Source organism: Peromyscus maniculatus, chromosome 17 (genome assembly GCF_049852395.1).
Source record: "Peromyscus maniculatus bairdii isolate BWxNUB_F1_BW_parent chromosome 17, HU_Pman_BW_mat_3.1, whole genome shotgun sequence".
Lineage (NCBI taxonomy): Eukaryota > Metazoa > Chordata > Mammalia > Rodentia > Cricetidae > Peromyscus > Peromyscus maniculatus.
The window spans coordinates 32,790,104-32,805,666 of NC_134868.1; the positions used below are offsets into that span (position 1 = coordinate 32,790,104).

Consider the following 15,563-nt stretch of genomic DNA (forward strand, 5'->3'; position numbering starts at 1 on the left):
TCTAAAAAGTATACTGAATTTAAATTTGATAAAAAAAAAAAAAAAAGATATTCAACCCAGTTTAAAGACAGAAAATGAAAACACTTGCCTAGAGACAGGCTGCCCTGGAGAGATTTCCCAAGAACAGAAGACCTCTTGGAAAATCTCTCTAAGGAGTTCTCTGTCACCAGTGGCTATGGTAAAGCTCTCAAGGGGAAGGTTCATTCATGTCTGCTGGTCAACAGAAAGTCTCCCTCAGCTGAGTCAGTTTATCCCTGTGCATAATTGAGTGAGAATATGCCACAAAGACATAGTCTAGCATGTGTAAACACACTCTATTGGTTCCATAAATTGGGAAAGACCTCACATCTCTGTTGATTATGATACAATGTTAGAAGCAAGTATGGGAAGAAGCATTTCCAATAGAGGATTTTAGTTCTTACAGGTAATGATGGCATCTTTTCTTCAATAGTCCAGAGAGCACAAGTGGATCTGGATGGCTGATTTTGAAATAACTATTTCTCTACACAAATCTCACAGAGTGCACTAGATTGCAGCAAACAGAACAGTGAAGACTATATTAGATGTAGATTCAATATGGTTCTAATATGAGCTCAAAGCAAATGCAAATTATATAGAAATATTAATGAGGCATTTTACATTTTTTAATAACTTATTTATTTTATGTACATTGGTGTTTTAGTACCCTAAGACTGGAGTTACAGACAGTTGTGAGCTGCCATGTGAGTGCTGGGAATTGAACCTGGGTCCTCTGGAAGCACAGTCAGTGCTCTTAACTGCTGAGCCATCTCTCCAGGCCCCATTTTACATTTCTTGCATACTAAATCTTTGAAAGCATTTGTGTATCTTATATTTAAGAATTCTCACCATGGCCAAGCCATATTTTAAGGACTCAACAGACCAATGGGCTAATGAGCCATAATGGGCAAACAGAAGTTTAAAGTCCCCAAACATGTCTGGGTTAAGTCTTGGCAGTAATTATCTGTAGTTCATGTAGTTTTGTTGGTGGTGTTTTTTTTTTGTTGTTGTTGTTGTTTGTTTGTTTTGTTTTGTTTTGAGACAGGATTTTTTTATGTAACAGCTCTGGCTGTCCTGGAACTCACTTTGTAGACCAGGCTAGACTCGAACTCAGATATTTGCCTGCTTCTGCCTCCCAAGTACAGGGATTAAAGGTGTGTGACACCACCTTCTGGCTGTGTGTTGGTTTTTGAAGATAATGACTTAATTAGATGTTAAATTATCTTAAAATGTAAGCTAAGTAGGCATTATATTAATTTAAATTATTTATATAACAGTTTTTATTGAACCAAACACGACTGGCAAAAATAAAAACATCAATGAAATGATTCCTAATGATGTGCTGCTACAGTCATAGATTGGTGCCTTGTCCAGTCATCATCAGAGAGGCGTTCTCCATCAACCGATGGGAGCAGATAGAGACCCACAGCCAACAGTCAGAGAGAGAGCCCAGGTTGGAGGTCTCATCAGTCCCTCCCCTCAGAGCTTGGGGCATCCCCCAAAGAGGGGAAGAATGAATTGTGGGAGCCAGAGGGGTTGAGGACACGGAGTAAGCACAGCTGGGAACGGAACAGGGCTCGTGGGGCCTCACAGAGACTGAAGCAGCAATCCCGGAGCTTGCATGGACCCGCGATAGGTCCTCTGCATATATACAACGGCTGCCGGTTTGGGGGTACTCCTGACCTGGGAGAGGGGGTGACTTTGACACTTTTGCATGCTCATGGGAACATTTTCCTCCTACTGGCTCCCTCGCCCGGCTGATACAAGGGTTTATGCCTAGTCTTATTGTATCCTGTTTTGCAGTGTTCTGCTATGTCCCCGGGAGGACTGCTCTTTTCTGGGGAAAAGGGGGTGAAGGGGTGGATCTAGAGGAGAGGAGAGAGGGGGGAACGGGAAAGAGCGGAGGGAGAGGAAGCTGTGGTCAGGATATATTGTATGAAAGACAAATAAAATCTAACATAAAAAAAAGACAGCAATACCTAAATTATGTTTTACATAATTCACACAATTACTGCTTTAATCATAAAAATCACTTGCAAAATCATTAAGCTTTCCATCCATTGTAGATATTGCTTCCTTAAATATATAAATAGGATGGTTTATAATTAAAACTTTAAAAACAAATTTTCCCTACTACAGATACACCCTTCAGCAGTCCTTATATCATTGCCAAGGCACGACAAAGTAGGAGGAATAGAATCAGAGTCAGTTCTGAGATCTCAGTGCCACAGTGTGACTCATATTTCTGCTCTGTTGTATGGAACTGTACAGGAAAGATTTAATAGCAACCCAAGACACAGCACAGCACTTTCCAACGAGCGTTTGACAGTTGATGAATATGAACATGCTTTCCAAGAGTCATTATATCTCATTTGCACACTGTCCGTAATTATCAGAGCTTACCTCCGGACATGGTCCGGGTATAGATGGGAAGGTCTTTGGCTGCTCGCCTCAGAACTTCCTGATGGGCTTCTCCTCTCGGCTCTCTCTCCAGCAGTTCTTTCTCTGCATAAGAGAGATGGAACTGAGGAATAAATTTAAATTTTAATCAGTATTTTCAAAGGAATGATAACACATTTGTCTGCTCTATTATACCCACAAGTACTTATAAAATATGAATGGTATATAGTACATTCAGAGAGGTTGATAGAGTTTCCAATCTGGGCATGTCTCTTAACTTCACAGATAACTACTTTATGAATCTTGAAAAAGAATGTGATAATAATAATAATAGGTATAATAGACATTATACCTATTTCCTCAAGTGTTTTTGAACTTAAAGAGAACAGGATGTAGGAAACTGTTTATAAAATGAATAATTCTGTCAAAATGTTAATTATATAATAGATAAGATGGCCCAGTAAAAAATGCATGGCTCAACAAATAGATTTTTCATTTGGATACTATTAGGAACAAAAGTAGAAAAAAATCAATTGGATATATATATTATATATATAATATATATAATATATATATTTATAGTATATATTATAAATATATATATATTATATATATATTTAAGACAGTTTGAACTTAGTCATAATTGTCACACAGAATCTCCTCTGGCACTCAAATATCTAAGTATTCATTTTTCTGCTTATATTGACAGTTTAGTTCAACTAACTAAACATGCTTATTTGAGAAAAACAAAACTTTGTTTTGGCTCCTACTAGATAATCACATATACATACAAAAGTCCCAAAGTTGCTACTGTATGAATCCCTATAAATAGGTCCAGAAGGTATGTATGTACCAGATCAACCACAGTGCTGTTCTTTGAAATGGGAAAAATACAAACTCAATCTAATGTCTATCAAAGGGTAGTGGGTAAATAAATCAAGACAAGATACATCTAAACATACTACTGGCGCTTAACCTTGAACTGCAATGATCCAAGAATGAAGTACCATATCTCACCACCTTGCTGAAAATAGCAACAACCAATTATCTCAGAGAACACATTCTCTATAAAGTTTCAAAATCAAGAAGCTAAGCAGTCTCTATATTACCAATAAGGGCACAATCATATGTGATAAAATTATAAAGAAGATGGGAATAATTAAAATAAAACGCAGAATAGTTGTTTCTTCTTGGGGAGTACAGGGAAATACAACAGTGATGTGTATAACAGATAGGAAAATTAAACATGGTCTATATATCAGCTGAATGTTTGCTTGGGCATTTTTATTTGATTATTCTTCAATTTGTACATTCCATATACTTTATTTGCCAGTACTGAGGATTGAACCTAGGGTATTATATATGAAAGGGAAGTTTTCAACCATTTTGAGCTATATCCCAGGAGGAGTTGCTAATGAAACACTCCCAGAATAGATATTTTTAAAAGAAAAAATAAACACAACCTCAAGTTGTGCATGGCACTGTACGCCTGTAATCTTAATACTCAAGAGACTGAGGCGTGAGGATTGTGAGTTCAAGATTAGCCTTGGCTACCCAGAGAGTTTCTATCCCTAAAAAAAAAAAAAATTAAGGCGACTTAAATGTGTCATTTACATAATGACAAATTATTCAATAAAAATTAGGTCATGACATTGGGCCTCAATCTTTGCCTTCCCAGAAATCAACTTAAAAAAAAAAACTTTGGCTTTCAAGTGTAAATAACTTTTATATTAGCATAATGATTTTGTGTACATGACTCTTTGCTAGACTTAATCATAAGACTGCAGGCCCATTAATGTAAAAGCCATGCCTGCCTTCTTACACAGATGCTTCAGATCTCTTTGTTTTTTTCGAGATGGTTTCTCTGTGTAGCTTTGCGCCTGTCCTGGAACTCACTTGGTAGCCCAGGCTGGCCTCGAACTCACAGAGATCCGCCCGGCTCTGCCTCCCGAGGTGCTGGGATTAAAGGTGTGTGCCACCGCCACCTGGTGATGCTTCACATCTGAACTCAGGCCCTCTTGCTTACACACCAAGCAAGCATCCTCATCTGAGCCATCTCTCTAGCTCTTCCCACTGCCGTTTCTAAAACTGACTTAAAACCTGGCACTGTAAATTGACACTGAATTGGTTATTTATAATATATTAGAATACTCCTAAAAACTGCAATAGGCATTGAAATTCATCAACATTTTATGACTTTCCTGGTCTTTTTCATCTTATGGGAGTGTTGGACATGGAAGACCCTCCCATGTTTAACGCTTAAATTAATAAATTAACTAGAACAGCCCTGAGTCAGTTCCAAGAAATCAAATATGGGTTAGTGAAAATCGTACTTACATAATATAGAGGTCAAAACCAGTTTTCTACCTTGTAATAGGGTTGAGCTATGTGGTTCTCCCTTCCACCACTTCCTCTCCAGAACATTATGGTATGCAAATTCCTGTCAGTTCAGAGATTAGAAAGCGCTATCTGTGCATATCTGAAGGTACTGAGCATCTTGGAAAGTAGAGATGGTAACTCCTGATATAGTCTCCAACCTCCAGCTGCCACAGTTCTTCATACATCCTGGGTTTGCTGCTGCTAGACTAATTTTATTTTACTTTTAAAGAATACCTTAGATTTACTTAATGGATTGAGAAAATACTGTAAAATACTGTAAAGTTTCTAAAGTTCCTATATAGCCCATTACTAAGTTTCCCACATTAATATCTTACAGTAGCATTGGCACATGTAAGGCACTTTAATAACATAATACTGATCCATTAATTCACTAAAGTGCATAGCATAAAGTTCAGCATAGATATTCAGATTTTCTGCTTTGGAATATCTTTTTTTAACTACAGTATTTCTATAACATATATCTGCATAATATGGGATTATGAAAATCCCAGAGTATGTTCAATTGCCACATCCTCTCAGGTTCATTTTAGCCTCGGTAGTTTCTCATATTTTCCTTCACTGTTTATGATTTCCTTTCCTTGTTTCTTCTTGTTACCATGGCAGTCCTGAGTAGCGCTGGCATCGTGTAGAGGGTCATTTAATCACAACTTCCCTATTGTTTGTCTCCTGATAAGATTGGGGGTCGTGGATCTTTAGGAGAAAAACCAACATTGCCAGCAGGTCATGGCAACGTGACTGGACCTATCATGCTGGCCTTGATCACATAGTTAACAGAGGGTTAAAATCTTTGTTTGTTTAAGACTTAGTTTATGTGTATAGGTGCTTCTCCTGCATGTATGTGTAGTAGCACCTGCGTGTCTGGTGCTCTCAGAGGTCAGAGAATGGCATCATATCCCCTGGAACTGGAGTTAGGGTTGGTTGTAAGCTGTCACATGGGTGCTGGAAACTGAATCCTTGAAGAACAAGTGCCCCTAACCACTGCACCATCGGTCCAGCCTGAGGGAGCTTTTCATCAGGGGTCACTGCTATACATTTCCTCAGTACTTCTCTTTCCTACCCTGTACTCTTTGGAGGGAATATTTGTTCATATGTAAGGAGTGGGGATTTATGCCTCCCACCCCTAAAAGGTAAAGTATTTACAGACATTGTTTAGAAGTCTTCTCTTGGACAGGTGTTTCTGTTCTATTATTTATGTTTCCTCAATTATTTGTTTAATTAAGTGGTCTCACAGATGTTTATTCACGCTGAGAGACTTCTGCTGCTCAAATCATTTGCCCTTTTCCACTGGGGTTTCTTTCCTGGGCCTAGGTGTTCCTCTGACACATTCTCTTCTGTGTGTTCTGTCTGAGCACTTCCTTGTTTGCTGGCACTAGAAGACGATGCCCTTGGCTCCTCTTCATTGTTCCTGCATAGTCCTAAAAGTAATCATTTCTCCAAAATGTCTGCCTTCTTCCTACCGGTAAATGTAATAGGAACCAAGATCTGAGGTCATCTCATCTATAGTTTCCAGATTAAAGTAGGGCTCAATTTTAACTATATACACAAAAAGAAAATCATTATTTGTATTTTAAAAAGAACCAGAAAACTAATATAAATACGTTCTCTTTTCTGTTGGTTGTCTTTCATGTAGGACACACACACACACACACACACACACACACACACACACACACACACACACAATCTCTTCATGAGAATCTAAAATGTGCAAATTAAAACATGAAACAGTTTACCCATTAAGTTGCTAACAGAGTTTTCATAATAACAAGAAGCGCCAGAGTTTGATATAACTGGTAGTATTGAAAATTACTGCAGTCCTTTTGGGTAACAATTTGGCAAGCAACTGAAATTTCCTTGATCTAGTAATTCTGCATTCAAGAATTTTTATTAAGGAAATAATTTACAATGTGAGTAAAATTCTACATACAAGCATGCTATTATCAGTACTATATAATACGAGGTTGGGGTCAGTCTAAAAATTTAAAATTGGAACATCATTACATCAGTCATCACATATTACAAGAAAATTATGCTGCTATGACAATTAGCAATATGGGTTGGGCCGGAGGGATAGTTCAGTGGTTAAGAGCACTTGCTGCTCTTACAGAGGACCCAAGCTCAGTTCTTAGCACCCATGCCAAGTGGCTCAGAAGGGACCTCTAATTCCAGTTCCTGGGTATCTGACACCCTTTTCTGGCCTCTGAGGGTAACTGCACACACATGAACACATACACACACAAAAACACAAATGATACCAAATAATATCTACCCCACACAGTTATCTGAAAACACACACACACACACACACACACACACACACACACACACACACACACACACAATATATATATATGTATATATATATATATAGTTTTTTTTTTTTTGTAAAACAATCACCCAGCAAAGTCTGATCAAGTTTTAAATTCATTGTGATTAATTTCTATGCTTGTCCTAGGAGGTTTGCTGTTTTATATGGTGTAGTTAGAGAAACCCTCAACATGATACTACAAGTATGTAAATGAGAGATGATGCCCTGGCTCAGGGCGGCGGCAGGAGGGGCATGAGCTCACACTGTCGGCATCGGCTAAAGTGATCGCCTGAATCTAAATTGCTGACTGTATATGCATGGAGGAGGAAGAACAGTCAAGGATGACTCCAAAGTTTTTGGCCTGAAAATGAAAGACATAACTGCCATTTCTGATATGGGACCACTTTAACAATGTGATTAGAAAACTGAATAGGAGATCCAATTTTTTCCAGATACACTGAATTTGAAATTTTTGTCAGAGAGATAGTTTTTTGATGTGTCTAGAGTTCAGGAGAGAGGTCTGAACTAATGTATTAATGAGAGTTATACCAATGGGATACTATATAAAATTATAAAATTAAATGGGATTGCCAATGCAGTTATATTTAAAAAAGAGAGAGAGAGAGAGATCCAGAAACTGAACTCTGGGATAATTCCTTGCTTGAGAATTTCAAGAGATAATTGCTGCTAGTGCAGATGCAAATTATAATTTTTTAATGAGAAAAGGGAAAGAATATCATAGAAAGAAAAGTACTGGGATGGTACATTCAGGGAAGCTACGTGAGTTAAGAATTACAAGAACATAAAGCATACATATATATATTGTATATAAAGTGTCATATATATATATGTACATGTGTGTGTGTGTCTATGTGTGTGTGTGTGTAATGTATATAAAGCATCAGTGCAATGTCTGACAGAGAGACACCTATATTAAACTCTCAGAAGAAATCAGAGCTGGGAATAGATGTGAAAGTTATCAATGTAGAGGTAGCTGGTGAGCCACCTGAGTGGATAAGATCACTCTCTCCATTGATAGCAGTCAGCTTTTTCTTTCGAACATACACAGTGGGAGAGATTATGAAGAAGAAGGGAGCACTGTATGAGGAAGGAAAAAACATGTAGAAAAGGAGAAAGAAGTGGAGAACCAAAGAAAAGATGGTCTGAGAAGCACCATAGTCTACACGTACCATTATTTCTGTGCAAATATATGGGGTTTGGTTTTAACACCCCTTTCCAAGCTGAAAGCATGATTATTGGCTTGTGTGGTCACAGATTCATTCCAAACTGATTGCTTTAGGGAACAATCTACAGTGATGTCTTTTCTTTTTAACTTGGCCTCCTAAAAATATGCTGTGAACAGCAACATTTATTTAAATTCAACAAATACATATTGGAACAAATACCAAGGATACAAAGGGGTATAAGATACCATCCCTTGCTCTTAAATCATTTAACCAAACAAGATACCCAGAAAAGAACAGTACAATATATTAAAAAATGCAAATTTAATTTAGTCATATGCTTCTACTTAAAAAACCTTCTGTATCAAAGATTGCTAGCTGTCCCCCAATAACCATTCATCCCTTTAGTGGCTGACATGACCATTGAGAATTGCAATGACATTCCCAGGCTTCCATGTGAGATGTGGTCACATAATGAAGTCATCTAAATGCAAGTGGAAATGGAATCAGTAACTTGAAGAGAGTGCCACTGAAGGGAAAGGGCACCTCTTTCCTACCGTCTATAGTCTGCTGGCTGGAACATATTCATAATGTCTGGAATTAGAGCTACATCTTCAGCCAAGAAGTGGCCTATGGAATCAAAACACCATGTGACAGAACAATGAGATAGAAGGAATCTGGGTGTGTAAAAGTTGTGGACTGGCTATAGATTTCCTGAATACAGAGAGGATGAGTTAAGCAATTTAGTGTTGTTTCTGGTGATTGACAGACAACTAATATGTGTTTAGTATAATAATTAGTATGGAATTGCATCAAATTATCTGTCTATCATCTATCTATCTACCTACCTGCCTCTCTATCTACCTATCATCTATCTATCTATCTATCTATCTATCTATCTATCTATCTATCTATCCATCTATCTATCTCTCACCTATCTCTTACTGATCCATCTGGATACTTGACTCCAATGTAGAAAGGAATGCATAGAAGATTTGATAGAATAAGTCTATCAGATACAAAAATAAGTACCTAGTGAAAGTTCCAGTGTTCATTAACATATACAGATTTTTTAAATCCAAAAACATCACTGTATTCATTCATTTGTAACAGCTAATGAAAAGAAGGAAATTCATTTTCAGAAGTCAGTATAACAGATTGCTATCTTCAGGATAACTCTGCTATTGCTTTGACTTACTTCTTTTGAAGGATTCATGGGCAGTGTAAAAATGGTTTTCCAGTATGACCAGACAAACATTGCAAAAAGCAGATGATAAGCCATGAGGCTCACAACTGAAACAAAAGAAACATAATCATCACTGTAATATGCAAAATTTTACTCAAATCATGGTATTCACAAAATATTCAAATTAACAATGATGATAAGCTATCAAATAGTATTTATATCACATTCAAATAAGTGCAACTCTTTAAATTAAAAACCTGAAGTCAAGAAGATTTTTTGACATCTCTGAATGCATCATTGCATCTATATCCAGGACTAGACCCTCCCCATCTGTACTCAGGCCTCTCTCTTTGCGAACTGGCTAATCAGATCTTTCCTAAGTTGTAAAACTATGGTGGTTATATAAGAGTAAACCCAATGTTAGCCAAATGTTCAGAATTTCAGATTTTATGAACCTTGCTTAATGAGAGGCAGAGAAAGCAGTTCCCATCTGAGAAGCCGTTTGCCTGTTTGCTTAGCTCTGGTTGACCCTGGTGGCTCTCTTGGTTGTAACGACAACATGTAAACAGGGACCATCTGGATGAAGTGATTTCTGTCTGTGGGGGTTCTAATGCCTGATTTAGCACACAGGACAACTGTTAAGAAAAGCATCCTGAGTATTTTTTTTTGATAATATAAACACACTTTGTATGTTCTTTTAAAGGCTTGAAGTAATACATGAGTTTACAATAATAATTTCATGCTACTGATAATAATTCTGTCTGAATAACACATTAGCATAGTTAGGAAGTAAACAATTGCAGAAAAAAATGTGCCAATTCAGAATGTTTGAGGGCTGGTGGTGCAGATCAGTGGTCGACTTCCTTTCTAGATAGCACTAAGTCTCCACTCCTAACAAAAACTAAGCAGATAAATAAGCAGGATGTAACGTGTTTTATATTTTAAAATTTTACTAGCAATTTTTAATTTTTCTAAAGAATTATGATATTTATGCCTATGAATTCATCTACAATTTGGATTATGTAATATGGAGCTTATTGCAAATAGAGGCAGAATTTCATAAACTCTGCAGATAGATAACTCAGTTATGAAGGAGTAGTTCAAGCTGAGACAGGAGATTGTTCCATGTATCTTGGAGCTAGAACAATCTTTGAAACAATTATTGGCCATTACAGAGTATTTGCCAAGTATGTGACAGAATTTAGCTTGGGAAATTAGAAAAATGAGATGCCATTAACTCTATCTTATTACCATATTGTCAAGGAATAATTTTTTAATCCCACCCAAGTATACAAGGATACAATTTGCTTTTTTGAACTATTCTTAAGACATTACATCTGCAACCAGAGCAATATGTTACCTTGTTCACCAATGTTTTCCATGGACACTAGAAAAAAGAAAAAGGTCATAGGTTATATGAAGCTCATGTAAACGGAGGGCCCTGGAGACAAAAAGACAGCAAAATGGGTTGATCACTTGACTTCCCTCCAAACCAACATTCTTTCAATATTTGTTCAGCCTTATGTAGAGGAGGGGTGAGCACTGTGGACAGGGGCAGAGAGGCGGGACGAGCAACTTCAGTCACCTGTGCTTCAGTGGTACACCTCACCTACCTAGCAAGGCAGTGCTCCTCAAGTGTGAGCCTCGTGGGCCTCCGTAGACTAGCTTATTGGCCTTCAACTATAGAGTTCAGATAAAAAAAAAAAAATAGCGTGCTCCAGGCCCATTGCACTTCCTGAGATATTTATTGGCCTTTATGAATGAGCAGCCATCTAGTCCATTCTCCACCAAGAACCAAAAGTCTGTGCTTCCAGCACGTAAGATTCCCACTCTACCAGCAGAAAGCCTCACGCCCATGGCTCACATGGCTCCTTATGCATCATTGAGGGACCCAGACAAGGCATGGAGAACCACTATCTCTCAGGCAGCTACCTCTGAGCATAGCAGTTAGGGGAGGACAAGCCAGAGACAATCTGAAACAGACTGGAACACGAATCTGCATACAGTAATCTGGAACACGAATCTGCACACAGTAATCCATACAATTTCTTTACTCCTTGTTATGTCTATTTATTTTGCTCTCCATGTGATTTCCCTGGGCTAGTAATAATGTGTTTTGGAGTTTGGACCTTTCTCAGTTGTACCAAGAGAAGGGTGTATTTATCTTCTTTTTTTCCCCTACTAAGTTTTCCTTATTCCAGAATGAAAAGTCACTGCCTTAAAACATGCTGCAATCTTGGGGTCATGTGACAGAGTTTTAGAGGTACCTGGTCCCACCTACCTCTTTCCCAAGTATTTCTAGAGCTGCAGAGCCCACAGCTTTAGAGATCAGCCTGCCACATTACTGAATGGCTCTAAGAATTTAAAAATCCATGCACATAGCATGTTGAAATTTGTTTCTGCATGGCTTTGAATTGTGGCATTTAGATTTCTATTAAATAAAATAGCAATAACTAAAAACCTAAATGAGAAGAGCTCACATATCTAACATGATTGCACTCCTTTGAATGTTTCTCTCAGGTCAAATGTTCCATATCTACCACCCACTTCAGAGATCCAGTGAGGAAATGCATTCCGCCTCGCTTCTAATTTGCTAGCAAGCTTGTAAGACAAAGCCGTTTGCAAGCCAAACATCATGGTGCCTGTCTGGCTCCTATTGGAGATGGGCAAAGACAGCTCAGGCATTAAAGTGCTTGCTTCAGAAGCATGGGCCCTTGAGTTCAATCCCCTACATTCACATTAGGAAAAAAAAAAATCCAGGGATGCACAGGGAAGCAGGGACAAGTTTAAAATATTAAGGTAGACTGCTCATGAAGAATAAAATCAAAGGTTATCCTCTGACCTCTACATACACATGTGCACATGCACCCCCACACACATAAACCTACCCACACATACAAAAGTGTACCCATAAACACACACATACAAAAAGTGTACACACACACACACACACACACACACACACACACACGGAAACAACTTCCTCAGTTTTCAAAGCTGCCATGTAAGTTTGTTTACAAATGAGAGTCTAGTCAGAGTTCACTTTCTCAGACCCCCTGAAGGCGCTTATCTGACAGCCTAGGAAGATTCAGGACCAGCTCGATCTCTGTGTCTGAACAGACCATCACACCCACGCATTCTTCTCTAGGCCCTAGATTTCCCTGCCCTGCCAAGGGCTCCAAACTGATTGTAACCCTTTCCTACCCTCCAGCAGAACTAATCAAGGCAATGCAGAAGCAATTTGGATCCGTGTGTGAGTCTACCTCTGAGTGACCTTAATGACCACGCTAGAGGCACAAACATAAAGAGTTTGTACTTGCTAACACTTGACTACAGTAGTCAGAATGGAAAATGGTATAACAAAGAGACATTCTGAAAAACAAGTGCAGCTACTGTGAGCAGATAATCTCTCTGCCCTGGAACAGCAATCTGTTAAGTGGATAATCTAATAATATTAATTACATTATTAACTTCACAGACAGTATTTCGATCTTATCTTTTTTTTATTTTTATTTTTTTATTTTTTGGTTTTTCAAGACAGGGTTTCTCTGTGTAGCTTTGGTGCCTGTCCTGGATCTTGCTTGGTAGAACCAGGCTGGTCTTGAACTCACAGAGATCTGCCTCCCTAGTTCTGGGATTAAAGACGTGTGCCACCACTTGCCTGGCTTAGTCTTATCTTTTTAAAGGCTTTTTTTTTTTTCCATCCATGACCTGTACTTCACCAAAAAAATTAAACAAGTTATATGTAAAGCCATACTTACAGCAAATTATTTTGATAACATTTATACAATGAGATGTAACAGTTCCCAAAGGCCATGTTCAATTACCCTAATACTATAGGGCTATCAAATTTCTTATACCCATGAGTCTTTGTAAATTTAGTCAACATCATAGGCCAAAGAAAGACTATTGTCTTAAAGCTGGGTCTCTCGGCACTAGGGAGGCAGAGGCAGGAGGATAGATAATTCAAGGCTACCCTGGGTAGCATAGTGAGACCTTGTCTTAGAGGCAGCTCATGGCTAGACACAGCAGATGCCTAGCACATACAGGTCCTGGTTCAATCTCTGGCACCAAAAACAAGGAAACAAAAAAAAAAAATGTGTTTTGGTATTAATTTCCCTTATTACTGGTGAGGCTTGGTATCATTTTAAAAATATAAGCATGGGTTTTCCTTATCTATTCTTAGTGACTTGTGACTTTCTTATTGGCCTATTTAGCTTTTGTTTATCGAGACCCTCTTGTATGCACCTGACAGTAATCCCATGTCTGTTTTACACATATTACAAATAAAGTTATGAATAACCAGTTTCAAACGGGAAAACAACCACTGGTTAAACACCAATACTCAGACTTAGGACATAGCTTACTAACACATACAAGGAACACACTAAGTTGTATTTTTATGGAAGAAAGGAATGCCCTCTCCGGCGTATTTTCCCAATTATTACACCAGTGCCTTATCTTGACAATTCCAGTTTCATGTCAGAGCCATCAAATTTTAAAATGTCCTTTCTTATTGTGTAAGAATATGTAAAACATGTTATTTTCTAGTATAGCTATTTTTAATAGCTATTTAAGAAAAGTCACTCTTTGGCTTTGAATACTTTACTAATAATATGTATATATGCAAATAAAATATATGGGAAATATAACTTAATTTTTGAAAAATATGAGTGGTAATCTAGTATAATTTGGTTACTTGTATCAGCATAAGAATTAAACCGTGGGCCTAGGGAGATGGCCCAGAGGTTAAAGACACTTTCTGAGGCTAGTTCCTCACACTCGCAAAGCAACACCACTGTTATAGATGTTATTATCACAATTTTTTTTAAAAAATGAGGGATGGCAGAGTATCTTGTGTAAGCCTGCAATTGGCGGAGTGGGACTACATGTCTCCTGTCTCTACCAGGCGCATGAGCTCTGGAGCACTGTGAAACGTAGGGACATTTTCTCTTTGACAAACTGAACACAAATCCATAAGACGTAGGGAGAGCGAATGTGGGGGAACTCCTGTGACCTTCTTGTAGTACCTTCCTGTCTTCAAAGTTGCTTGAAGCCAGGCTCTCCCTCAGCCTTTTCTATTGTACAGGCATGTGAGCTTGTCTTCCTCCCTCTTGAGAGGCATTTTCTTCCCTCTGGAGAAATAATGCCAGCAAGGAACACAGAAAGAGTGATTCTTCTATTACGAGCTGCATTTCTGCAGTGTGCTAGGAGCACACAGTAAAGGCAGCCACCTCGAGTTGTTCACATGAGTGAAAGACAGAACCAACGTTTCTCGTATGTCCGCTGTGGTGCATCATTTAGCGGGATTTCAACTGGTAGCTTCTTCAGAGTGCCTCTCCTTTATATCGTGAACACTGCTAGAGCAGATATTTGCCTGAGTGAAGAATTAATTCTAACATGAGACCATAGAGCTCAAGGTCATATTTTTCTCAACCCCATGAAGTTCTAAACCGGAAGTCAGATCGTTTCTAGGGCAGAATCAATTCTGCACAGATGCTTGCGACCGGGCCAAGCTAATTTGTTTCTCTTAATGAAGACTTCTAATAAATGCATGTATTTTAATAGTGAGCTTTTAAAAATTAGAAAATTGCCTATAAAATACCTGGAAATCTTCTAGGAGTCTGTTAGAAACATAATTTTTAAATAGACAAAACTGAAATTCTAACAGGGGCCCTTCTTCCAAAGCCCTTGAAATGGCACTTGAACAAGTCCCAGGAAGCCTGGATTCTAGACCAGTCTTCCCATATATCACACTGTGATCACAGTATGCAGCTAAGTTGTGCTTTGTGAACTTAATAAAATAATTAAATAGTATCACATTAAAACTCAAAAGCCATATTAAAACCTATTAGTTTCTTTTGGAAGATGTATTATAAATATGCTCAATACTACTATTTAATTCATTAAAATTTTTATTTATTTTTAAGTCTCTGTCTCTCTGTCTCTTCTCTGTCTCTTCTCTTTCTCTCTCTTTCTCTCTCTCTCTCTCTCTCTCTCTCTCTCTCTCTCTCTCTCTCTCTCTCTCTCTGTGTGTGTGTGTGTGTGTGTGTGTGTGTGTGTGTGT

The 15,563-nt window shown here is 38.1% G+C and overlaps 1 protein-coding gene across 5 annotated transcripts in view; it reads right to left on the reverse strand.

Annotated features, from left to right (window-relative positions):
• Positions 1 to 15,563, reverse strand: part of Zdhhc2 (zDHHC palmitoyltransferase 2) — a 63,100-nt gene that overhangs the window by 25,016 nt on the left and 22,521 nt on the right. For 3 of the 5 annotated variants that reach the window (XM_006973972.4, XM_042262878.2, XM_042262879.2), the window contains exons 2-4: positions 10,857 to 10,883; positions 9,509 to 9,603; positions 2,422 to 2,542 (exon numbers count right to left, since the gene is read on the reverse strand). In XM_006973972.4, the coding sequence (XP_006974034.2) occupies positions 2,422 to 2,542; positions 9,509 to 9,603; positions 10,857 to 10,883 (243 nt within the window). The remainder of the gene's footprint in view (positions 1 to 2,421; positions 2,543 to 9,508; positions 9,604 to 10,856; positions 10,884 to 15,563) is intronic. The other 2 variants (XM_076553506.1, XM_076553507.1) reach the window with 1 other exon arrangement.